We start from the raw sequence: 25,395 nt of genomic DNA, 5'->3' as shown, positions 1-25,395 counted from the left end.
TCCGGTGGAGAATCCACATCCAAGAGATAGAGCTTTTGCTGAACACATCTATGGCCCCGAGACCATTTCTCATCACAATTATAACAAAGCCCTTTGTCTCGCCTGACTCGCATCTCTGTTTCAGACAAGTGCTTGATCGGAGTAGTTCTGGGAGCTGGTATGACTGGAGGGTTGTGAGAACCTGTATTTCTGAATGGAACAAAATTAGATCTGGAGCGTTGTAGAGCACTAATCTTGTCTTCCGCTAACTTAGCCAACCCAAGGGCTTCCATCATTGTAGTAGGTCGAAACATTTTGACTTCTGAGCGAAGTGCATCCTTCAGACCACTGACAAAACAACTACGGAAGAATTCATCAGACAAGCCCTCTGTGTGATTAGCTAATTTTTCAAACTCTGTCTGGTATTCTCTTACAGTGCCTGTTTGACGCAGTTTAGTAAGTGCTCCTGTGAAATCATCAAAGGAACTAGGGCCAAAGCGCTCCAAAATGAGGGTGCACAATTCTGTCCATGTAGGGCCTACATTAGCCTTGATGTACCAACGGAACCATTGAAGAGCTTCATGTTCCAAATGAAAAGATGCAAGGGGGACTTTGTGGTTATCCAAAGTATTATGCAAGCTGAAATACTGCTCTGCCCTATAGATCCATCCAGTCGGATCAGAACCATCGAAGCGTGGAAAATCAAGCTTTGGTCCACGGAAATTGCCAGAAGAGGACCCAGTATCTCCTGAATGGTTTCGGCTCATGGCTGACTGCTGAAAGTTAAGACCCAGAATTTTGTCATCCAGATCTTGAAGTTTGGTTTTGAGGGATGCCATTTCTTCTTCCATGATTTTTGCTCCTGTACGCGTAACAACCATAAAGCAAGGTTTTTTTTTTTCGAATGGGTAGAAGATGAGAAACAAAAACTTTTTTAGTTACGGCAAACTTGGATTTGGGTAAAACTCAGATAGGAAATGGGTGTTCGACGGGTGGTGGGAGACTATCTGGGGACAAGGGAAACAGAAAAATGAGGGTTTCAAGGGTAGGGAGGCGAAATGAGGCGAACAGTCCAAAAGGGATAAGGGAGCAAAATGAGGAATTGAATCTTGTGGCTCAGTTTGGTGGCGATTGGATGAGAGGGGAAAAAGATAGGGCAAACCCTAAAATTAGATAAATGAGGGATTTAGGGCTTTGATATGTAAAATTTGAGGTTGGGTCACCAAGGAAGGAAGTATGCGAAATGATATTGCAGACGTTCTGCGGAAGTATGAGCAGAAACAGAAAGCAAACAAGGAAGCTACGACTAAAAAACAGAAAAATTTTTACTCTTTTTTTTTTTTTTTTTTTTTTAATATTTTTTTAATTTTTTATTTTTGAACAGTCGACTTAGAAAAATTCACTCACAGACAGAACAACTGAAAAGAGTTATTGCAATAACAAGAGATATTGGAAGTGAGAGGAACCTGAAGGCCACAACAGAAAAAAAAATTTGATGTAATTTCCACCCAGCGAGCCCAAGAGAGTGCTCTGATACCAGATGTGAAGAACCTCCTTATACAAATATCGTGAGAATGCTCGAAATAACAGAATACAAAGTGATAGCAGAACTCAGAATGAATCTACTGATCGCAGGCCACTTCGAGGGGGTAACCTCCTTTGAGCAAGCTCAATACAATAAATTCGTCCGTGCCCATCAAGGGCCTCAACCTATTCTTATATACTAAGTACGATCTAGAAAAGTAATACTACCTATGCATGTGGGATAATAAAATATACTCACGGGACGACTTACAAAGCATATGCGTCCAACAACACTACTCTGACAAAATAAACAGAAGGAACACACAGGTTCCTAACACTTACATTGAGTTGAAGGCGATCTTCTACTATTATTAGTAGGTCATCAACATATAAAATTAATATTAACATGTCACATTTAATTACCTTAAAATAGAGATTGGATCTGCATCATTCTTGGAAAATCCTAGTCCCATAAGATAGCTATCGATCCTTTCATACTAGGCTTTGGGGTCATGTTTAAGTCCATATAGGGCTTTCTTCAATTTGCATACATTTTAGTTTGCATTATGTATCACAAAGCCTTTAGGTATCTTTAAATAGACTTCTTCTTCAATGGTCCCATTCAAGATTGCAATTTTCACATCCATTTGATGGATCTTGTTGCCTTTAGTTGTTGCAGTAGCTATTACTGCTCTAATAGAGGTGTACTAGGTATCAGGTGCAAACATCTCATCATAATGAATACCTTCCTTTTGTGAGAAACCTCTGGCAACAAACGTGGTTTGTGTTTCTTTATACTACCATTTGCAGCATGCTTGATTTTGAAAAGTCATTTGGAAGAGACAACATATTTCTCTTTTGGTCTAGCTACTATATTTTCCATACATCATTTAAAAAAATGGATTGATACTCTTCCATCATAGCACGTTTCCATACTTGACGCTTGAGAGCTTTTGTAATGCTAGTTGGTTTTGAATTAATGATCTCACTTATTAATGCAACATAGCGTGAAAATCTATTGGGTCTCTTCCAAAGTGGTCTCTCTTTGTTGTGATTAGGATTCTCTTCAATGCGAGGACTAGAGAACTCCAGACTTCGGTTTATGACCGATGCCTTGATTCCATCTCTACTATTGAGATTGAACTGATTACTTTGGGACTTCAGCATATTTTTGAGGATGTTCTTGGACCGGTTTCATGTTATGGTCGTCATCTTCTGTAGCTTTGTGAGTCCTCTTGGCTGGTGATTTTGAATAGTCTTTCCTGCTTTCTTGGATCTGAGTTTTTTACTTGCTGGCCTCATCGTGGTGGTGCTAGGGTTGTTGATTATGCCCTTACCCCTCCCTCCTTCATCGCCTTCATTCACAGCTTCACCATCTTACGCCTTCCTCTTGCGAACCATGCTCTCCTTAGTTTTCATATTCGCTTTCCTCCTCATTCATCGCCTCCTCTTCACTTGCCTCATCTCCTTTCTTCCACTGCCTGCTCCCCTGCTTGCTTCCGCTTCCTCGACGATAACAATGAGCTATTTTCCTTTCATCTTTCTAGACTCTTTAATCCTAAGTGTTTCACTAATTCTTGTGAGGCCTCCTTCATGTTTGATTTTATTACGACGACCATTTGGAAATCCGCCTTTCTTTCAATACCTCACAGTCCTTCACTCTCCCTTCGTCGCAAGCGTCATAATACATGCCCTATGTACCAATTGTTCAATGTCGACTGCAAGGCCTTTCATTGATCTGTACATTTTGCTTTCGAGGCTCACTCTCCTAATTTCGCTCACCTTCGCTTGTCTTACGTTCGTTTTCTTCGTTGCAAGAAGCGATTATTTACTGCTTCCTAGTGTAAATCCCTTCGCTCCATGTCGATCCGCAATCCCCAGCTTTTTTGGCGGATCTTGCACCAGGTTCTGATCTCTATTCTTCTATTCGCGGATGATGTTGTTCTTCTTGCTTCTTCTCTAGAGAGTTTACAGAGGCTTTTGGATGGTTTGGCTTACTTTTGTGCTCAGAAACAACTTGCAGTTAACTTGGGTAAGACTCAAGTTATGATCTTTAATTGCTTAAAGATTTCTCATCTTCACTTGTTTTTTTAGGGACAAGATATTGAGATAACTTCATCTTATATGTATCTAGGAGTGAAGTTTTCGGTGCCTCGCTTCAATATGAGACTAGCAATATTGTCCAGAATTAGTAAGGGGATGGGTTCTCTTGGTATGCTTGAGAAATAGTGTTTTAGACACGTTTTTTAGGATACCTCGTCTTATGTTATCCCTCTTGGACTCTCTTGTTTGGCCAATTGTTCTTTATGGCTTAGTGGTTTGGGGGCTTTCTCTCCTTGGATCTGACTGGGCCTCAATCGAGTGGGTTCAGACATTGCTGTTACGCCACATCATTAGATGTCACATGTTCACTCCTCATAGTATCATCTTTGTTGAGTTTGGTACTCATCCCTTTAGTGTTGTGACCATATGTGATCTAATCTGGTTTCTTCATCGCCTGCGTGGTTTTGCGAACTTGGTTGGTGATTGTGATAGATACTCCTACCTGGCATATTGTTTTCTATTGCTACTACGAATTCAAATACTAGCTCTCAGTATTGTTGCTAGTATGCTTAGGCATCTTCTCTATTGAACTTGATAGGGATTGATATTGATTGTCTCCCTCCTTACCAATTCTCATTGAATGCTCTTACTCATTTCCTCCCATTTGACAGGAGTTACATGAGCATGTCAGACTTGATATCTACAGACAGTATATTACCACTACGTGGGCTAACCCTTAGGGTTGCTTACGGCCGAGGATGGCCATTTATGCGGAGTACTTTCTGGAGATGAGTGATGGGACTATTGTTTTTCTTAGTTACCTATCTCGTCGGTGCTATCATGCCCTGCGTATCTTTCTAGGGTCTTTCAGAGTTGGTTCTCACCATCTTCATGCTTAGACCGATCATCACATTGACAGAGGTGAACGTATCTATAAGTTATGTAATCTTGCTGAGGTCGAGACGAAGACTCACTTTATTTTCCGTTGCCCTATCTTCTATGAGATCAAAAAGAGATTCTATTGTCTGTTCTGGGATTGTTCTTCTCTTTTAGCCTTTTTCAGCTATTGTGACTAGCGGTGTTTAGCACTTTATCTTCAGGAGGCTACTTTGCTCTGTGATAGTACTTTATAGTCACTACTTCCTCACCAACATAACTCTGCTCAGCTTATTACTGCCTTTTTGCACCCTTATCTGCTTTGTGGGGTATGAAAAGGCTATCTAGTTCTACCACTTCTATTGACCATTCTAGATCTGTCAGAGCCCGCAATGGTTTCTTGTGTCAGCAACACTCTTCCACGAGTACAAAAAGACAGTACAGGGCTCCTCCTTGCTCACAATCTTATCCTTCTGTGACTGATTTCTTTTTACCAAGAAAAGACTCCTAGTCTTTACTTGGCCTCTCTCTTCTTGGTTCTTGTTATTTGCTTTTCTCGGAGACCGTTTGGTGCTCCTGTTGTTGTCAACTGTCTAGTTGTAAACTCTCAGTTCCATAGACCTTTTGTGGTCTTTTGTTGGACATTAATAATTTTAGCTTATCTTATCTGGAGTAGTTTGGTTTTCATTTATAGTTTATTTACTCCCTTTAATCTTAGGAGCAGGTGCCGTGTCCATGACTTTAGAAGAATCTTAAATTTCTATCTCATTAGAACTCTTTGCTCTTTTGAAACCAATGTCTTTGTCAAAGATGACATCTCTACTTAATTCAATTTGTTTTTGTTTGGTATGTATATTTCGTAAGCTTTTGAGGTTTCACTATAGCCCTCCAATATCCCTTTCTTTCTAGTAGGTTCTAGTTGGACCTTTTTTCTTTAGGCACATGAACGTAGATAGGTTAACCAAAGATCCTTGAGTGACTTTTGTTAGGTTTTGCACCAGTAAATGCTTCTTTGGGAGTTTTGCTGTCTTGATGTGAGTTGGGACATCTATTTTGAATGTTGACTGCTGTCCTAGTGGCTTATGCCCAAAATGAAGTTTCTGTGTTTTGGTCGTACAACATTTCTCTAGTAGCTTCTACAGTAGTTTTAGTTTTCCTCTTAGCAACACCATTTTGTTGTGGATTGTAGGGTACAATAAACTCCCTCTTAATCCCATCATTTACATAGAAATCCTTAAAAATTTGAGGCACAAAACTCCATAAAAATTTGTGAGGTGTATTCCTTCCCATTAGTTGTTGTCTTCACGAAAAAGTTTTCTGTAAGAGCTTTGAACTCTTCAAACATTTTAACGACTTATTTCGACTCTTTACAGTTAAGAAAATATATCCAAGTATCTCTAGAATAGTCATCTACAAATATTACATAATACAAGAATCATCTCATGGAGGTATAGACATGGGTCCACATATGTCAGAGTGGACTAATTCTAATACATTTTTGGCTTTACTCAAACTATTTTGGAAGGTCCCCTTTGTATTCTTTCCTAGGGCACACCCTTTGTGTGCTCCTTAATGAATATGTTTCAGTTTGGGAAATCCTGTTACCAATTTTTCTATTGAAGGTAGGGCACACTGTTGTCTTCAAGTGTAGAAATGGATGTTAGGTTCCTCTTTGTTCCTGGTACAAACAATACTCCAATGGGTTGTAGAGATGCCAAACTTCAAATTTATGGCGCAAGTTCCACTCCCCTTTATTGGATGCACAAAATCATCCCCAATAGTTACTTCTTTGTCAGTTTCTTCCATCGTAGTATCTAGGTGTTCCTTGAATCCTGTGATGTGTCTCGATGAACTACTATCAATTGCCCAACTATTGAATTTGTTTGATACTTGGCTTGATAATGCTGAGTAGAAGAATTTTTTTTCTAAATCATGGTCTATATTTGTCTTTCCAACTTTAGCAAAGTATGCTTGATGTTTTGTTCTATTGGGGCACTTGATTACGTAGTGTCCATAATGATTAAACATTGTATTTGGTAGATGTCTTTCCTCTTCTTGGATGACCCATTCCCATAAGAATTCTTCCTTTCCACATTCCTTTCCCATAAGAATTATTCTTTCTCTTGAAGTTTTTCTTTTTACCTTTCTTATGAGAATTTGTGTTTAATGCCCGAATATCATAGTTACACCACCCAGGGGGATGGAGGGATGACAGAACGACATGACAAGTTTTCGAGACGAGGGGTACAAAGGGACCTTAATTTGGGGACGGCAAGGGGACGGTGGTGTGAGACAGGGGGAGTTATATATACTACACATATGGTACTTAAAGTGCTAGTTATGAAAATATGACAATATAAGATACAAAGATGTAAAAGAGTAAATACTTGAACATTGCATTGAATTGGAACATCAAATATTGAACATAAATAGTTGATTTAGAAAATAGTCAACACCGCGACATCCCCCATCCTTGGCGGAGGTGGCAGAATTTGGTGGCATTGCTGGCGACAAGGGGATAGAGTTCCCATGTCCCTAGTGCATTCTTGTCTCTGGGATGTGAGGCGACGAAGGGGGGACACGTCTCCATGTTACTACGTTGAACATCCTCATTTACGGGTTTCTGCTTGTTTCTTTTGTCATCGATTTCACTTCTTGTAAGCAATTTGTTCTTAGCCTATCAAATTTGGGGAGTTTTGATCTTGCACTTATTCCTTGAACAAATGACTCCCAAGAGTTTGGTAGGCCACCTAGAGCTATTAGTGTTAACTCTTTGCTATCAATTTGATATCTAGTTGTCGATAGTTGATCTCTTAGTTCACTGATTTTCATGAAATATGCATTAATGGATTCTCACTTGTTCAATTGTACATGATTAGGTTGCCTCTTTAGAGCAAGGGTCTTACTAGTGTTATTTATTTCACAAGTTCTTTCAAGGGACTTAAACATTAGGTATGCAGTCCCATGTTTTGGCAATATAGGTACTATATGGTCCTCAATTGCATCTACTATAAGTTTCATAGCTTTCTCATTGTTCCCAATCCATTGAGTTTGCTTCAGATCATTCTCTAGTTTTATCTTGTTTTCTTTCACAAATGAGTCTTAACTTATTTTTGTTTAGTATCATCATAATTTTAAATTTCCACGATATAAAGTTGCTTGCACCTTCAAGTCGATCCTCAAATCTGATTTCACTCGCCATTATGAAGAATGAAATGTGATTTTGTGATATCAAGAGAGAATATGGCTTAAAGTAATCCGATATCTCAAATTAAATTAGATATTTCTTAGCGAGGCTTTGATACTATGCAAATGATTATTAAGTTTATTTTAGATTAGAACTATGAATTAGTTTTGATATTTTCAGAATCTTATTATCACTAATCTCTGAATTCTATTTTGCAGGATGTAATCAAAATGTAGATAATTTTTGATCTTGGACAATTGTGTATGCAATGACAGTTCAATATTGATAAATAGTGAATACTATTTATAAGTCTGAAGCTGATCTCTGTAGTATCCAAACTCCAAGAAGCAGAGCATTTATGAATTTCAATGTCTTTTGTTAGGACCGGATCTGCATAATATTGGTTTTGAGGGGACATATCCATGAGCGGACATGTTTGCACAAATTTCAGACATGCCCATTCATGGGATGTCCCATGAAAAGGTGACTCTTCATGCTCGATCTCTAATCGGGACTCAACCCTTAACAAATGTAAATGATTTCGTTAATTAAGATCGATAGTGATCTTGCACAAACATATAAAATGTCTGTTCTGAATCTCATCACCAATCATGATGCTCAATTGGGATTGGATATGGAACATCAAATAACACCAATCTGCAATTTACTGCTTTCTAAATGCAGATCGATCATATACTTAGAATATATGGTGTTTCAATCAGTTACAAAAATGATGATTGGTTTTCCAAAACATAAATGAAGTAATGATATGACTGAACAATGTAAATATGTATTTGTGAATGTATTCCAGAATATACAGAGTGCTGATACACACACACATATGTACATCATCAAATCAATCTTCATTCTAATATCTGAGCGAAGCTACCATTTATTCAACAACCACCCTTCAAAAGGGTCACAACCCTTCATCATTGTCGCCCATTTGAAAGAGTCACTTCCTTATCTTTTTCCCATTTCTTTCCTCTTCTATTAATACTTTCTTAATTCCTTTTGCTCCTTCCTTCATAGCCAGTGAATTCTTCTCTCTTTAATATCTCGTGTTTGAGGGAGTCACTGATCTTTCATTAAACTTAATTAACTTGTAATTATCTTATACCATATTTTATCATTATTCAAAAAGCAGAATTTACAAGAAGTTGAGGAAATATGTTTATTTAAGGTCAGTCCATGAATAGCACGTGAGGTTCATCATGTGAAGATTTTGATAATCATGTGTTGTCATCAAGTTTATAATAGTTTGGACTAAGCATGCGCACTTTTTACATTCTAAATGTTTCATTTCTATGAAATGACAACCAATAATATAATCTTAATTAATTAATTCCTGGGATTGATTTGAGATTACGTGAATATAACTGCAGTACGCATTTGGGCTTATGTTATACATAGAAATTAGAAAATCAAGCTTTTCCATAATGTGTGATAAGTAGATGTTTGCTTACTGGTTTGGGTATGAGACTATTGCTTGATGCACAAAACAGTGAGATTTTAACAAATTCCTTCATTTGAAAAATTATATAGTGTAATCTTCCGAACAAAACTTACTTTATGGAACTCAAATATTAACATTTGGTACATTATGCTTCTGGGCAATATGATGGCTCTAAGCCCAGTGCTACATAAATTCTATTTTATACTTAGTATATACTATAACCTTGTTATTTGTGTGTTTTCTACCGTGCGAACGTGTCTCAGTTCTCAGTTTTTCATTTTGTGAAGATTTTTGGTGTTTTCAATTCTATTTTTTGTGCAGTGTTATCCTCTTGCATGGTCCTCCGGGTACAGGAAAGACATCTTTGTGCAAAGCGCTAGCCCAAAAACTTTCAATTCGGCTTAATTTAAGGTTTTTAGTTATAACACAAATTCTACTTCAGTTTTTTTTGGCTCATAGTTGAGATTTGCACCAACCAGTCTTAAACTTGTCTTTGTTTTTTGGTTTTCATATGTAGATATTCTCACTCACAATTGGTTGAGGTTAATGCTCACTCACTCTTCAGCAAATGGTTTTCGGAGAGCGGTAAATTGGTATGTGACTTAAGGTCATGGTTGTAAAGTATTTGCTATGATACTCTTTTTAAGGTTGTCTAATCTTGTCTCTACTGTTGTTCATGGTTGGGTATATAAGTATACATATATGTGTGTACATATGTATTTTTAATACTAAATGTATGCAATTAAGGAGATACATGACCAGATGGTTATAGCAGTTTGTCATTTATGCAAACACTGGGTGAATTATCCTTTGCTAGATGGCTTTCGTCTTAGTACAGGTTAATGAAGCTATATATCTATGTGTGTAAATGTTACACTTTAGTCTTTGCCTTCTTATATCTCACCTGTTGATTCCATTTCCTCTATGCGCTTATAATCTGGCCCTTGACCCATGGCCCAAGCCACTACAACAAAACAACAAAGGAGCCAGTTATATTGGTCAAAATATTTGAACATACTAAAACTGATAAAATACCCAATTATAGATATAAAAACAAAAATGAGCACAATCTGCAAAACACTTTGAAGATGTGGGAAGGCCTAGGATGCATGGATACTTTTGAGATCTTTCTCTCCTTCCCAACCTAAGTCCGCACTGGGCTCAACAGCCATTTTCTCGTTGATGGTGGTAACAAAGAATTCGACAGTTGGCTAATTTAGTCTAGTGCGCTCTGTCATGCTTTCTGCTTAGGTCTGTCTCCCATCAAGTTTTAAATCTTTGGTTTCACTTTTCTCTTATTATTCTATTTCTTAGTGGGTAGACCTTGATCTACAAATTGTTAGCCTTTCTTCCCTTGAGTGCCTCTAACAGCTCCTTCCTCCAGTGGTTCCACACCGGTACATATTCTTTGGCTGAGAGAGCATGTCATACCTGCAGTGTCAAGTTCTTATTTACATTCATAGGTAGAGACTGGCTCTTAAGGATGCATTACATTTCAATGAGAAAGGTCTCAGTGACTAACTATTTTGCAATTAAAAAAGCAACTAGAGAGACCATAGGAGGATTTGACGCATGAGCTTCTCAAAGTTGGGAGAGGAGGAAGGGCTTTGAGTTGGTTTTTTAAAATGACAACTGTTGTCATCCACTGCGAACTTCTTGGCTTTGTTATTTGTGAGGAAGATTACATTTCTTTCCTATGACCTATTTATTTGATCCTCAATCAGGTGAATTCTATCCTGTAAACGCCCTTTGGTGGAATATGAGGGGATTAGGAGATTTTGTCACGTTTGTTGGCGTAGCAGTAGCCTACATCATCTCATCTACTGTAGATGATCTGTTAGTCAACTCCTAAATTGGAATCATATCCTCTTATTCAGCAATTAATTTGCTTTGCAATAAGCAACCCACATCCATAGAAAATGTCTTTTGTTTTTTATTTTGTCTGGCTTCATTAAACAGAGGCAGTAATCAAGCTAGAGCTGGTGCATCTTACTTGCAACTCGCATTTTTATTTTATCTCAAATTTGACTGGATCATGTGTGCACTTTTTCTATGCCCTAGAGTGAACATCATGTGCATCCTCTTAGAACATATTGGTCCACCAAAGTGCACATTTATTACATGCTATCACTCCAGCAACTGCACCGTGCTGTGTTTGCATGCCTTTATGCCCAAGTTTTTCTGTACTATACATCCTTGTTGCTGTACATTCTATGGGTGATTGATTAGTGTATCATACTAGCAATATAGTAATCAAAATGTATGAAAGGAGCAGCATATTGTGTAATTATAATTGAATTATTTTCTAGCACGTACTATTGTGTCTTAATAGGAAAGGTGCACAGCGAACAAAAATAGGTGAAGTGAGACAAAATCTGTACTGAAGGCTTTAAAGAATGGGTTGAGGAAGAAGAGGTACATGACATTCATAAAAGTGAAATGAAGTAAAACAAAAAAGAGGTGGGTAATTTCCTCCTTTCATAAGATGTATAAACTCAAGGATAACAATTATTATTAATGTAATGGCTACAATTTGAGAACAAAAAAGAGGTGGGTAATTTTCTCCTTTTACAAGGTGTATAAACTCAAGGATAACAATGATTTTTAATGTAATGGCTATAATTTGAGAATGTATTTATATCATGAATATTCAACATATATTTGACTACACGAAATAGAAGTTCCTATTTGATGATGCTAGGAATAGGGGAGATTGTTGATGATTGTCGAGTTGGAATTGTTGTTGACATGATGGTTTGATCTCAGGTTTTGTCATTGATGTCAACATAAGTTTTGTAGTCTCATAACGAGGTTAGACAGACTCAGATTCTGTATGTTACAAGCTATTGATCAATACAGTATGGACAATGTACGACAATAGTAAGTATCTAAGCATGGATTTGTGTTGCAGGATGAGCGTAGACCTTATGTCTACATTCACAACTCTATATGTGTTGATTTGAGTGAGTTATAATGGATTTGGTAAAGACTGGTTTTAGGCTAGTGTCAGGGAATTATGCTAAAGGCTGTTGTAGTATTTTGGATATAACGTGATTGTGAGCTTAGAGGATGGTAGGAGACCTGGATTGGCGCATGTCTTCCGATTTGTTGGCCATTTGGTTCATGTTGGATTCATTGCTAATGTGTAGTGTGTGGGATATCATTCTGGTAGTTGACAAGATGGTGGAGTGTGTTAATTAATGTGGTGAGCATTAATTATGGATCTTGGCGTGTATCTTATGAATTGTAATTATGTATATTTTGTTAAGAAGGTGTATATGCCTTAGCATGGGTGTATTCATTGGGACAGTCGTAATAAGCCCACCTAATTAATTTTTTAAAACTTGTACAAAGGAAAGTAATGTCCTCATTTGTAATGTATGAAATGATTGTTGTATGTTCGAGCCTCGGTGTTGGATACCATTGCAGAGGTGAAGGATTGTTAGATGCTTTGAAAAGAGGTATGAGTGGAATTTGTTATCATTCGTGGTTTACTTCAATGACACTGTAAAGGCAATTTAGTTGACAATCAGTTAGTTTAACAAAGATGGATTAACCTTTACTCTATCAGACATTGAGTCTCTTGAAGGTGAGTTTGACCTTCTCTCTTTGTGAAGTGTGCTTGAGCAGTGATTCTTTTTGTTCTCATCAACTCTTAACAGGGTTGGAACCTTTTAATAGGGGCTCAATCCTTTAATTGGGATTGATGTCCTAAATGTATTGTATCGACTCCTAGCATGGTTAGATCCCACAAAAGGGATATGTCTATATTAGTACACGATCTTGTGGGTATCATCTCCACCGGGTCTTTCCCCTTAATAGGGTTTTCCTCGAGAACAAAAATCGTTGTTTTATGGTGTTGGCTTTCTTGTTGTTGTGCATTGTTAATTGATGATCAGTTTAAGAAGATTGAATTTCATAGTTATTACTTATAATTGATGCGCGCAATCCCCCATTCGTGAGATGTGGAGATGATTGGTTCAAACCTTAGTTATCAATCCAAGTGCAGATGCGACAATCGTATTCGTGATTTTTTTGGGTGCAAATGCATTTATACATAGATATATTCTATATGTGATGCATATTCACGACCTTCTATTTGGTAAACGAAAGATTAGACTTGAAGGTTCGGTCATATTGAAAACCTTATGGAAAGCTTGGGATAAATTGAGGCAATGGGTGGTAGGGGCTGATCTGATAGACAGCCAAGGCAAACTTTGTGGAGAAAGATCCCCATGGTGGAAACTGGAAAGGAAAGGACAACCTTTAGCCCTTCTGCAAGGTTGTTCAACAAGAGTATGGGATAGGCGAGGCATTCACTCATTCAACACCCTTTGTTTGAATAACCAATTGATATCTTGGAAGAATCTAGCCTCAAGATTTCAGATCCCTCAATCTTAAAAGAGAACATATGCAATGATTAAGGAGGCCTGGACAAAAGAAAAACTTTTCCAAGATTGGGGCAATGAAATTGACAAACTTCCCCTTTTGTCCTGGCCCGATGACACTAAACTTTTTTCCAACAAAGCTAAATACCTCTATTGTATGCTTTCAAATAATGATGAGATCTTTGAGTATCTCAATGCCAAGTGGGACTGCAACGTAGACTACAAAACTTGGACCAAACATCTTTCCTCTATTTGGTATCGCAGAGTGAAACCTCAGGTGCAATATTTTGTTTGGCAAGCTCTTCTGCATAAGCTCCCTTTAAGCAATGTTGATGGTCTACCCTTCACCTGTTTCTTTTGTTCCAAACCTGAAACCATTTCCCACCTATTCCCAAGAGATTTGGAACTGGTTCAACATCCCTACTAATTCCGAGCCCCTCCTTCTCTTTGCTATTTCTAGAATTATACTTGGTCTTCCCAAACCATTGAATGTTTTTTGGGCTATTTTTTCCTCTTATTTGCTTTGGTCTATTTGGTTAATTAGGAATAATGATGTATTTAAGAATAGGGGTAGAATCCTTACTGAGTCTTTGAAGAGACTCATTTTGCATAAAATCTATGTGCAGGTTACCCCAGTTTTAAAGTGAAAGAAAAGCATGTGTTGAAAATAACCAATGTGTGCTCTAAAACACTAAAAGATGGACGAATTCAGTTCGATGTAAAGGCTGAGAACTATAATCCAGACACCTTTAAGGGTACCCTTAAAGAAATGGTGGAGCAAATGAAGCTGAGGAAGCTTATTGAAAGTCTTGACGGAGGTGGAGACAATGGAGGTCAGGCTAGTAACAATGATGCAGTGACTGTTCTGAGCCCTAGTAGAACCAGATTATGAAATGTCCCTTTTCTGATTTTATATGATATTTCAAGCCTCTAATCAGATCTTTAAGATTAAACAACCAATCTTTCAAAGATCCACCAATTTCTCAATAAACCCCAAATCGGGTATGCCGGAAATAGTGCCAAAAACTTCATAGCTTCACATATTATTAGTAAATCTGAAAGTGGACATATTTATAGAAATTTCAGCAGCATAACAGCCTATAAAATGACATTTTCAGATCTGCATAACATTTACACAACAACTCCCAAACGGAGGATAAAAACAATGCTCATCGGGCTCCCGAAAACAACATAGAATAGCCCAGAAACACCACAGAAACACTAATAATTTATCACAGAAGTATAATCACGACCAAATACATATATTCAGCTCTATTTTAACATCTAAAAGTTTGACATACAGCAGCAACCCAAACTGATATGAAATACTCAACTGGAAACACCAAACTCTTACAAAAAACACACTCGAAAACTCACAAATCTGCATTGTTCAGCACAAAGGTAAACTCTGCATGAGCATGCACATGGAATGGCTTCAAACTCCCGTCCTTAGCCTTCCTGGAAACCTACAAACTCCCGTTCTTGGGTCTCCTTATCCATAGGTTTGGCAGCCTCTGAAGAATAACAAAGAAATGAGCAAAAATCAAGTTCTGGAATCAGCCCAAAATGCCTCCAAACCCCTTAAAAGAGGGCATAACCCTAACTCACGTCCAAGAGGGGTTAATAAAACATATTTTAATAATAATTTTCATTTATTAGCCCATTAGCTTCCAAAGTTTATCCTCTTTTTCCGAAACTTCACCTTTTTGGGCCTGCCTGCCTTAGCAAAAATTATTATTTTTAATTATTTGAAAATGGGACATGACAAGTCCTCCCCTTCCAAATATTGCTTGTCCTCAAGCAATGGCTGAACAATAGACCAATCAATCCACCTGGATCCCAAATGTAGTCATGAACTATACTATTGTCAATTAACACAAGCTCCTGCAATATCCTTTGCAATATAACCAAGAGGAATCCATAAGCAAACTGATAATTACTGCTCAACCAAACTCCAAAGTCACAACTTCCATAGTCAGAAACCCACGAGACACAAATTCTTAGAACATCAAAACTCAAGTAAAGTGGACAAATCAAATTGCCAACATAGTAATTACCATCAATGCATCCCACTGGCCTATACAAAATGTACAATCCAACTCTGCAACAATGGTGAAAGCTCCCGAATGAAACTGTACCAAGTATGGAGAATCCACACACTGTACAACTCCTGCAGTCAACACAACTCTGCAGATCACCAACCACTATCTCATAACCATAACTCCCATGCACCCCTGATGGTGAAAAGCCATCGCAAGATAAACAGCAAAAAATGGAACCCAAACCAAGTTTGCCTACCATCAACTCCTCAGCACAAGGATCAAATGCTAATTGATGTACATACCCTGCAATATAATGTTGATAAAAAAAACCAACCTCAGTCAACAGCTCACCATGAACAAGTGATACAACCCACTGTGACTGATCACCAGCTAAGTCAGGAGATGTCATAGCCAAAGGAGTAGAATGAATAACAACACCTGCTGAAGCATCACTCCAAAACTCCTGCTCTAAGTCATGTATTATCAAGCTGTCAACTGCAGGACCTATCGCCATGTCGTGCCCATCACAACTCTGATCCCGAGGCATCAAACTATCCCATAACTGATGATAAGCACTAGGAACCAAAGTACATCTCTGTATCATCATCTCATCAACATGGTCATCACAGGTGAATTGATGAGCATACCTCACAATGTAATGTCGATAGAATGCGCCAATCTCAGTCAGTGGGTCAGATTGCAATCCAGATGTAACTAACTGCAATTGATCACTAACCAAGTTGGAACTGACTACTACCTCTGAAGACATCGCCAAGGGAGTAGTATTACTAGTAGGAACCATGCCAACTGTCGGCTCACCAACATCACACATGGTCTTTGATACATCATCTCTAGTCTTCGTGCCATTAGTACTAGAGGTCACCACCATGTCAGGCATACCACAACAATCTGTTGTAGCACCCAACTCAACTGAACCTGACTCTAGTGGGGACAAACCCGATATGCCCATGTTAGTATCAAGGATGGATGCATCCCCATCTCCACTATCTTTGAGAATCTCGACCATGGACATCCTCGGATCACCAGACACCATAGCTTGTGACTGTATAGAATCTGGTAAAGACTGTAGTTGGTCTAACTCCATGGTCACCTTAGCCAAATGAAACTGTGACTCCTTGAAAGCCAACTGTGTACTCTCAAGAATCTCAGAAGTCACCTCCAGCTGCTGAGTAAGCTCACTCACCTCATCTTCCCTTGCCAACAATGCATCGTATGATGTACTGCCTCACTCCATAAGATAATCTCTATCGGCTACCAACTACATATAATCCTGTCTCAGAATTTGGATAGCCTCCCATAAAGAGTGGAACTCTGTCAAGGAAAGATAACTGCCTCCCTGCTCATCACTAGGAGAACCCCATCCATAAACTGCTAACAACTGACGAGCAACATCAAAATGCTGGCAAGCAATAGCAATGTCTTGTTCACTAACTCTCAACTGATTAGACACATGATGGCACTGGCTAGACTGTCTCCTACAAACCTCCTCTGATGCATTGTCGAAAGGAGTATCCTCAAAGTTACTAGTCTCTAGATTATTACCATCCATATCCTGTGAATCAACTCCAAAGCTCATATCAACATATGGAGCATCAAAAACTGTAGCACTGATGTCTAACTCCTTTGTACCAAAAGAAACTGCCAAGGAAACTAAGTCTTCAAAACTACCCACTGCATCCTCCTGGATGTCATTAATGCCAATATGATCCTGGGACTCATCTATACACACTGCCAAATATGAAAGATCATCAACACATTCCAGCAAGTATGGTCGACTGGATATATGAACAAAGCCCAACACCGGTGTATAGAAACTAATACCAGCATCAGACAAGCTGCTGGCACAAGAAAAGACAACATTGTGCAATCTGCTAATCAAATCCATGATATCACCCAAACAAACACTGCTACCAAAAAGTGTTAAAGATCTCGAGTCAAGTGAATCCCAAACGCCAATATAACAATCTCGAGTCCATATCTGTAAACTAGAATCAGCTGGTAACTCAAGAATATTCCTCACTTGAGTAATATGACCAATACCAATTAACTCCACATACCTATCATGATGAGATAATGAAGTCACAATATTGTCTTTGTTCACTTTCAGTCGGCTGGACAAATGATGTGAAGTAATACTAGCCTGAACCTCATGTGTCGAAGCATCTAACTGTACCTGCTACTCTTTCTCAGCAAAGTCATGAATGCTCAATGTCTGCTCATCTCTACCAGGTATCTCACCATCATGCACAACAACATCCTCATAATCATCATCTGAACCCACTATGCTGTAGTCACTACCTATTGTAACTATACCATCCTGACTACCTGTGACATCACCCTTTGATGACCTGTATACAATTGTCTCAATTTGAGTATCAAGTTGACCATTACTATCAATTTGCGTAATATCCTTTCTCACTACCTCCTGTGGCGGAGTAGAACCTAAGACCTCAGCCTGGCTATAAGCTAGTTTCTCAAACTCCTCATGCAAGTTCTTGGTAATTGTGTTATCTGGCCTGTGAGAAAATTTGCCAAATAGAAATCCAGTCAACTTATCCACCTTAGCTGGGTCGGACAACATGTCATTTATTATACGATGGTGCTCAACCAACTGTTCAGACATGTCATGGCTTATTTTCCTAGGTTTATCTCGAATGTCTAAATAACCATCCTTTCTACTGTTTTGACTCTGGATATCAATTGTCGAAGATCGTGTCCTCTGAGACTCTGTACTATACCTGTCCATTCTGGATAAAGTAGAGTGTAACCCCAATAGGTTATAACTTCTTCAAACACCAAGAACTAACATGCAATTGATTAGAAGTAGCATGCAACCATAGATTTCGAGATGCAGCTGATTAGAAGCAACATGCAACCACCAAATTCACCAAGAACTAACATGCAAATGATTAGAAGTAGCATGCAACCATAGATTTTGACATTCAACTGATTAGAAGCAACATGCAACCACCAAATTCACCAAGAACTAACATGCAAATGATTAGAAGTAGCATGCAACCATAAATTTTGACATGCAAGATTTGGGTAGTTGTCAAAACTGACATGCAAACTTCTACAAACCCTCAGGTTGGCAAGATCATAGCTCTGATACCACTGAAATGTCCTTTTTCTGATTTTATATGATATTTCAAGCCTTTAATCAGATTTTTAAAATCAAACAACCAATCTTTCAAAGATCCATCAATTTCTCAATAAACCCCAAATCGGGTATACCGGAAATAGTGCCAAAAATTTCACAGCTTCACATATTATTATTTAATCTGAAAGTGGACATATTTATAGAAATTTCAGCAGCATAACAGCCTACAAAATGACATTTTTAAATCTGCAGAACATTTACACAACAGCTCCCAAACGGAGGATAAAAACAATGCTCATCGAGCTCCCGAAAACAACATAGAATAGCCCGGAAACACCACAGAAACACTAATAATCTATCACAGAAGTATAATCACGACCAAATACATATATTCAGCTCTATCTTAACATCTAAAAGTCTGACATATAGCAGCAACCCAAACTGATATGAAATACTCAACTGGAAACACCAAACTCTTACGAAAAACACACTCGAAAACTCACAAATCTGCACTGTTCAGCACAAAGGCAAACTCTGCATGAGCATGCACATGGAATGGCTTCAAACTCCCGTCCTTAGCCTTCTTGGAAACCTGCAAACTCCCGTTCTTGGGTCTCCTTCTCCATAGGTTTGGCAGCCTCTGAAGAATAACAAAGAAATGAGCAAAAATCAAGTTTTGGAATCAGCCCAAAATGCCTCCAAACCCCTTAAAAGAGGGCATAACCCTAACTCACATCCAGGAGGGGTTAATAAAACATATTTTAATAATAATTTTCATTTATTAGCCCATTAGCTTCCAAAGTTTATCCCCTTTTTCCAAAACTTCACCTTGTTGGGCTTGCCTGCTTTAGCAAAAATTATTATTTTTAATTATTTGAAAAGGGGACATGACAGATTAGGCAGAATGATAAATAAAATTGCTGAAAGCTGTGATGCCCCAAACATGTTCATTTTTACGGAAAGCAAAGATGAGTTCAATGAGGGGAAACCTCATGCCTCCTGATTAGTGTATCTTTCCGTGCACAAACATTACCTTTGAAACAGATTATGAGAGATTCAAACATAGTGATCAAAGATAGAGCTTTGAGGCTTAGGTCGTTAGATGGGCTATTACCTTGGATTGCTTGGAGGGAGAGTTAAAACTGATAGGATGTAGAAAGCAAGCTATTTAACTTGTAATCGATAAACAATTAGTAATTTTTTGATTTTTTGTAACTGGTTTGATGTTTAATGAAGATCTGTACGCACATGAAGATTTGTACGGACCACATATTTGTTACCTGCTTGTTCCTCATTTTTGTTGTTGGACTGTAATGTCCCCATTTTAGCAGTTGACCAAGTGTGTGTGCGTTAGCCTTGTTCTACATGGTCCCGAGGGCTAACGAAGGGTTTAATGGGATCTTGGAGTGTTTTGGCCTAGTCATTTCCAGTTTGGGCCAAAACGAAGTTGATTTACTCAGTTTCAGGCATACTTACTATTTTTAGTAAGTCGGCAGGACACAGTGCAGGTCAATTTTGGTGATTGGATTCGATACTCCTCGGTGAGAGCTTTCCGATGAGCTATCACTCGCATTATTCGGAGTCTGATTGCTAATACATTTTAATGCCTGAAGTTTTATTAAAGTAACGTCTAATTTAATTGTAAAATATTAAAGTGTTACTTTAATATTTATTTTATGGTGATGTGTACTCAAAGGAGACATAAGGGGTATTTTAATATATGTTTTATATTACACATCTTTTATCCCACATTGCCCATATGAGTTGAGCGGACCCGTGGGAATAGAATAAAAGGAAGCATTTGTGGCTTCATTAGGCAGGTTGAATATGAGAAGAAATTGGTGTGTGAGTTGCAGCTTTGTTCTTGGCATTTGAGGACGTCTATCCTCTCTTGTAACATTCTAGACGCCATTCCCTTGGGGTTTGGCCTTTGGAATTCTTTCTTATTGGCTTCATTATCAGGCAGTTTAGTTGCATTTCCGGCTACAGGCAGATTTGATATTTTGCTCATATCTTCTTCACTACTTGTCCGTCGCTTATGCCGCTTGGAGGGAATGGTATTATGAAGGTAGTGGACTGATTGGAGGACAAAGTATTGTAGCAGCAAGTTCGTAAGCATGAGCTGGAGTATTATGACAATATTGCTGAAGTAATTAGTGAGTTGATAAATCTGCCATGTATTTGGTTTTATGAATTCTGAAAATAACATTTTATTAGCAGCAATTCATTTCCACTTTGCATATTATTATAGTTTCTTTCTTGTTTATCTTGTATGATACCAATTCCATAAAAACGTTTGATTTCCGGAGTTATAAGGGGTTTTAAGAAGTTGAATGCAAACTGTTTGACATAATTCCTTTTAGCAATTTGGTTTAGTTTTTTTGGGACATCCAAGGGTGACCATTCTAGTGGTATCAGAGCTATAAGTCCTGCCATCCTGTGGAGGTCTTATAGGGAATTTGGAACAGCCGGATAGAGGGAAAAAGTAAGTAAAAAACACAGGCTAAGCATTTATGTTTGAGCATGCGACAGGGGTCTTATAATTTCCGCGATACCAGAGCAAGACAAAATAGGATTTCAGACTTGCAAAGCAAACAGTCTAGTACATCCGTGCAGGGGGACATTGAATTCAACCATACAGACACAGAGGAGATATTCTGTGATCAGGACAATAATATGGGTGATCGAGATGACAGGAATACAGGATTAGGTGGAGGCAGAAATGCTGGTCCAGATCAGGAGGAGGTACTGTTCCGACAGTTACTGGATACATTAGAGCAGGGGCAGCGTATGCAGCAGGAGCAGAATAGGCGAATGGACATGATGTTGCAGCTCATGGCTAGACAGATGGGTGTCAATATTAATCCAGGTGATGCCAACAACAGAAACAATAACAACGAGAGAAACAATAACAACGGGGGAAACAATAACCATGAAGGCCAAGGCAACAACAATGGTCCTGAGAATAACATTAATGGTAATAATGGACATGGCAACAATGGGAATGAGGCTGATAACTTTAGACACGTTGCACGCCCAGCACGGACTGCGAGCTCGAGACCTCTTCTACCCACTTTTCCACCCAGAGATCCGGTTCAACCAGTAAACAAACCGCAGATTACCGAGTTACAGCATCAGTTCAGGAGGGACTGGGAGGCTAGTGGACCAGAGTTTCAGGCGGATATTTCTCTTAGAGATTATATGGACTTGAGGATGAGACACATGCCTAAAGCAGGAGGGAGGAATCAAAACTTTGAGCTGAGGAAGAAAGTTGGAAAACTTTCTTTACCTTATTATGATGCTTCAGGGAAGATGACTGCACGAGCTTGGGTGCAGAAGGTAGATACATACTTGCAGCTAAATCCTATGCCTGAGGAGGAGGCTATCAAGTATGCGGCTATGCACTTGGATGGCGTTGCACATGAATGGTGGCATCATGGCATGGTGACTTTGGGGCATAATCAGATTACATCCTATGAGGAATTCACCGAAACATTGATTGGGAGATTTGACACTAAGGATCCCGAGTTATATTTCAAGGAGCTCGCACAGTTAAAACAGTCAGGTTCTGTGGATGCTTACATTGCCGAGTTTCAGCGCTTGTCTGTACTTGTTACTGATATCTCTCCTAGGAGATTGGTGGTGTTATTTTGTGATGGTCTTGCTGATCCATTACGAGGTTGGGTGAAGGGACATGATCCCCTCACGTTAGCTGAAGCAACTAAAATGGCACGAGATTTAGCCCCTTCGGTATACAAAGGAAAAAACCATTCAATAGATTCTTCCTACCGCAAGGACAAAGACAAAAAATCATTTCAGAAAGAGTATAGCAAACCCAAAGAAGGATCAAAAGGACTAGACAATGAAACCTTGAATGAACTTCGAAAGAAGAAGCTGTGCTTCCATTGTAGAGAGCCTTGGGACTTATCTCATAAATGTTCTCTCAAGGCTAAGGCAAATCAAATGGAGTATTTTTCAGCAGAAGAGTCAGAGTCAGAAGGGGAGGATCAGCACTCCGATTCAGATGAGGGTAACACTATAGAGGAGAGCAACATTCCTAAGGATGATGGATCGTTGGCACGCTTGACAGGGGCCCAAAAGGCAATCACATTTAAGGTCAGGGGTACTATCCAGGGGCAGAAAGTGATATCTCTTATTGACACTGGGGCTACACATAACTTCATAGATGCACAGTTGGTAGCCAGGAGAGGGTTACAGACAGAGGAGCATGATGGGTTTAGAGTCATGGTGGCTAACGGTGATAAGTTATTATGCACTCGGAAGATATCTAATCTTCGCATCAAGTTTGGAGATGGCTACGAGTTGGAGGATGAGTTCTATGTTGTGGACATGGGAGATTATGATGTCATCCTCGGCATGACATGGATGGCTTCACTAGTTGAGTTCACACTCAATCTAGCGAAATTGGAGATGAGATTCCAGCATGAGGGCAGAACTGTGGTACTTAGAGGGCTTTCAGATGGAGGTTGCAGAGTAGTGTCCTTGAGGAGAATGCAGAGACTTTTTCGTCATGATGACATAGAGTGGGCGGCAGAGTGCCACATTATGCCAACTTCACCAGAGCCACAAGAAAAGAGTCATCCACTAGATGTCCAGAAGATACTTGATAGACATGCTAAAGTATTTAGCGATATTCCTCATGGGGTTCCTCCTGACAGAGGGATGGAACATGTTATTGAGCTCGAGGAGGGAGCCAAACCAGTTATGATTACTCCCTATCGTCATCCTAAGAAACACAAGGATGAGATAGAGAAGGCGATTAAGGATTTGTTGGAGATGGGGCATATCAGGCCCAGTAAGAGCCCTTTTGCTTCAGCAGTAGTATTGGTAAAGAAGAAGGATGGGACGATGCGCATGTGCATCGATTACAGGGCACTGAATAAGAAAACAATTAAAAACAGGTATCCCATTCCTAGGATTGATGAGTTGATTGATGAGTTGCATGGGGCATGCTTCTTCACCAAAATTGATTTGCGATCCGGATACCATCAGATCAGGATGAGAGCAAAGGACATTGAGAAAACAGCCTTCCGATGTCACTATGGCCACTTTGAGTTCATGGTTATGCCATTTGGTCTAACCAATGCACCTGCTACATTTCAAAGTTGTATGAACCAAGTATTCAGGAAGCAACTGAGGAGATTTGTCTTGATCTTCTTTGATGACATCTTGGTCTTCAGTAAGACCTGGGAGGAGCACTTACATCATCTAGAGGAGGTGTTATCTATTCTGGAGAGAGAGTCATTGTATGCCAAGGAATCTAAATGTGAGTTTGGCATGACTGAGCTCCTTTACCTGGGACATATCATTAGTGCAGATGGCGTTCGGGTTGATCCCGAAAAGATTAGAGCTATTGTAGAATGGCCTACTCCCACAAACCTTACACAGCTTAAGGGATTCTTTGGTTTATGTGGTTTTTATAGGAGGTTTGTTAAGGGATTCTCACAGATTGCTACACCCTTGACAGATCTTACCAGGAAAGGAGCCTTCGTGTGGACAGGGGCAGCATAGAGGTGTTTTGAGCATTTCAAGCAGGTAATGTCTTCATGTCCAGTTCTAGCTCTACCGGATTTCACGAAGCCTTTTGAGCTTCATTGTGATGCATCAGGTGATGGGATTGGAGCAGTATTGATGCAGGAGAAGCATCCCATTGCATTCGAGAGTAGGAAGCTCCGAGGAGTTGAGAAAAGTTATTCTGTCTATGACCGGGAGATGTTGGCCATAATGCATGCATTGGCCAAATTTTGATCATATTTGGTAGGTGGACGTTTTGTGATCAAGACTGATCACAACAGTATTAAATACTTCATGAGCCAGCGTGATCTTAATGACCGGCAACAAAAATGGGTGACTAAATTGCAGGCTTATGACTTTGACATATAGTTTGTCAAAGGTAAGAAAAATGTGGTGGCTGATGCCTTATCTCGGAGACCTCACTTATGTGCTCTGGCAGAGATTTCAGGAGATTGGAGAGATCGGATTATAGAAGAGTATGTCGGAGATGTTTGGGCTTCTGGATTGATTTCAGGTACCATACAGGATGATCGCTATGAGGTGATAGATGGATTGATCAGAGTTCAGGACAGGGTTTATTTGATTCCGTCATCACATTTGAGAGAGGCGATACTGAAGGCATTTCATGATGCACCCACAGCTGGACATCCGGGGGTCTTCAAGACCTACAGGCAGATCCGAGAGCGGTTTTCATGGAAAGGGCTCAAGGATGATGTTCAGAGGTATGTCAGGGAGTGTGTGGTTTGTCAACAGAATAAGGGAGAGCACACATTTCCTGCAGGTTTATTACAACCCTTGCCCATTCCTGATAGGAAATGGGAAAGTATTTCGATGGACTTCATCACTGGTTTACCACGAGTGCAGGGAAGGAATTGCATCTATGTGGTGGTGGACCGCTTGACGAAGTTTGCTCACTTCTTTGCTATTCCGTCCACTTACACAGCAGCACAGGTGGCAAATCTTTTCTTTAAAGAGATATTCAGGTTACATGGGCTGCTCAGATTCATTGTCAGCGACTGGGATAGTAAGTTTATGAGTGTTTTTTGGCAAGAGTTGTTTAGGTTGTGTGGTACAGATCTTACACCTAGCACTAGTTATCATCCGCAAACAGATGGGCAAACAGAGATTGTGAATAAATGGGCGGAAGGATATTTGAGGAACTATGTAACTACACAACAAAAGGCTTGGATCAGATGGTTGCATATGGGAGAGTATTGTTATAACACCACTTATCATATGTCCAT

The 25,395-nt window shown here is 39.2% G+C and overlaps 1 protein-coding gene across 6 annotated transcripts in view; it reads left to right on the top strand.

Moving 5' to 3' along the window:
- LOC149580507 (pachytene checkpoint-like protein) overlaps window positions 1-25,395 on the top strand; it is a 218,634-nt gene that overhangs the window by 83,553 nt on the left and 109,686 nt on the right. For all 6 annotated transcript variants that reach the window (XR_016353800.1, XM_089791428.1, XM_089791434.1 and 3 more), the window contains exons 7-8: window positions 9,387-9,476; window positions 9,583-9,658. Coding sequence is in view for 5 of the 6 variants with exons in the window: in XM_089791428.1 (XP_089647554.1) it covers window positions 9,387-9,476; window positions 9,583-9,658 (166 nt within the window). In the remaining variant the exon portion in view is untranslated. The remainder of the gene's footprint in view (window positions 1-9,386; window positions 9,477-9,582; window positions 9,659-25,395) is intronic.

This window comes from Cupressus sempervirens, chromosome 1, assembly GCF_028749045.1.
Source record: "Cupressus sempervirens isolate cs-2001-9-10 chromosome 1, ASM2874904v1, whole genome shotgun sequence".
In the NCBI taxonomy this organism is placed as follows: Eukaryota; Viridiplantae; Streptophyta; class Pinopsida; order Cupressales; family Cupressaceae; genus Cupressus; species Cupressus sempervirens.
The sequence above is the reverse complement of the archived record's forward strand: the minus strand, read 5'-3'. Positions and strand labels throughout refer to the sequence as shown.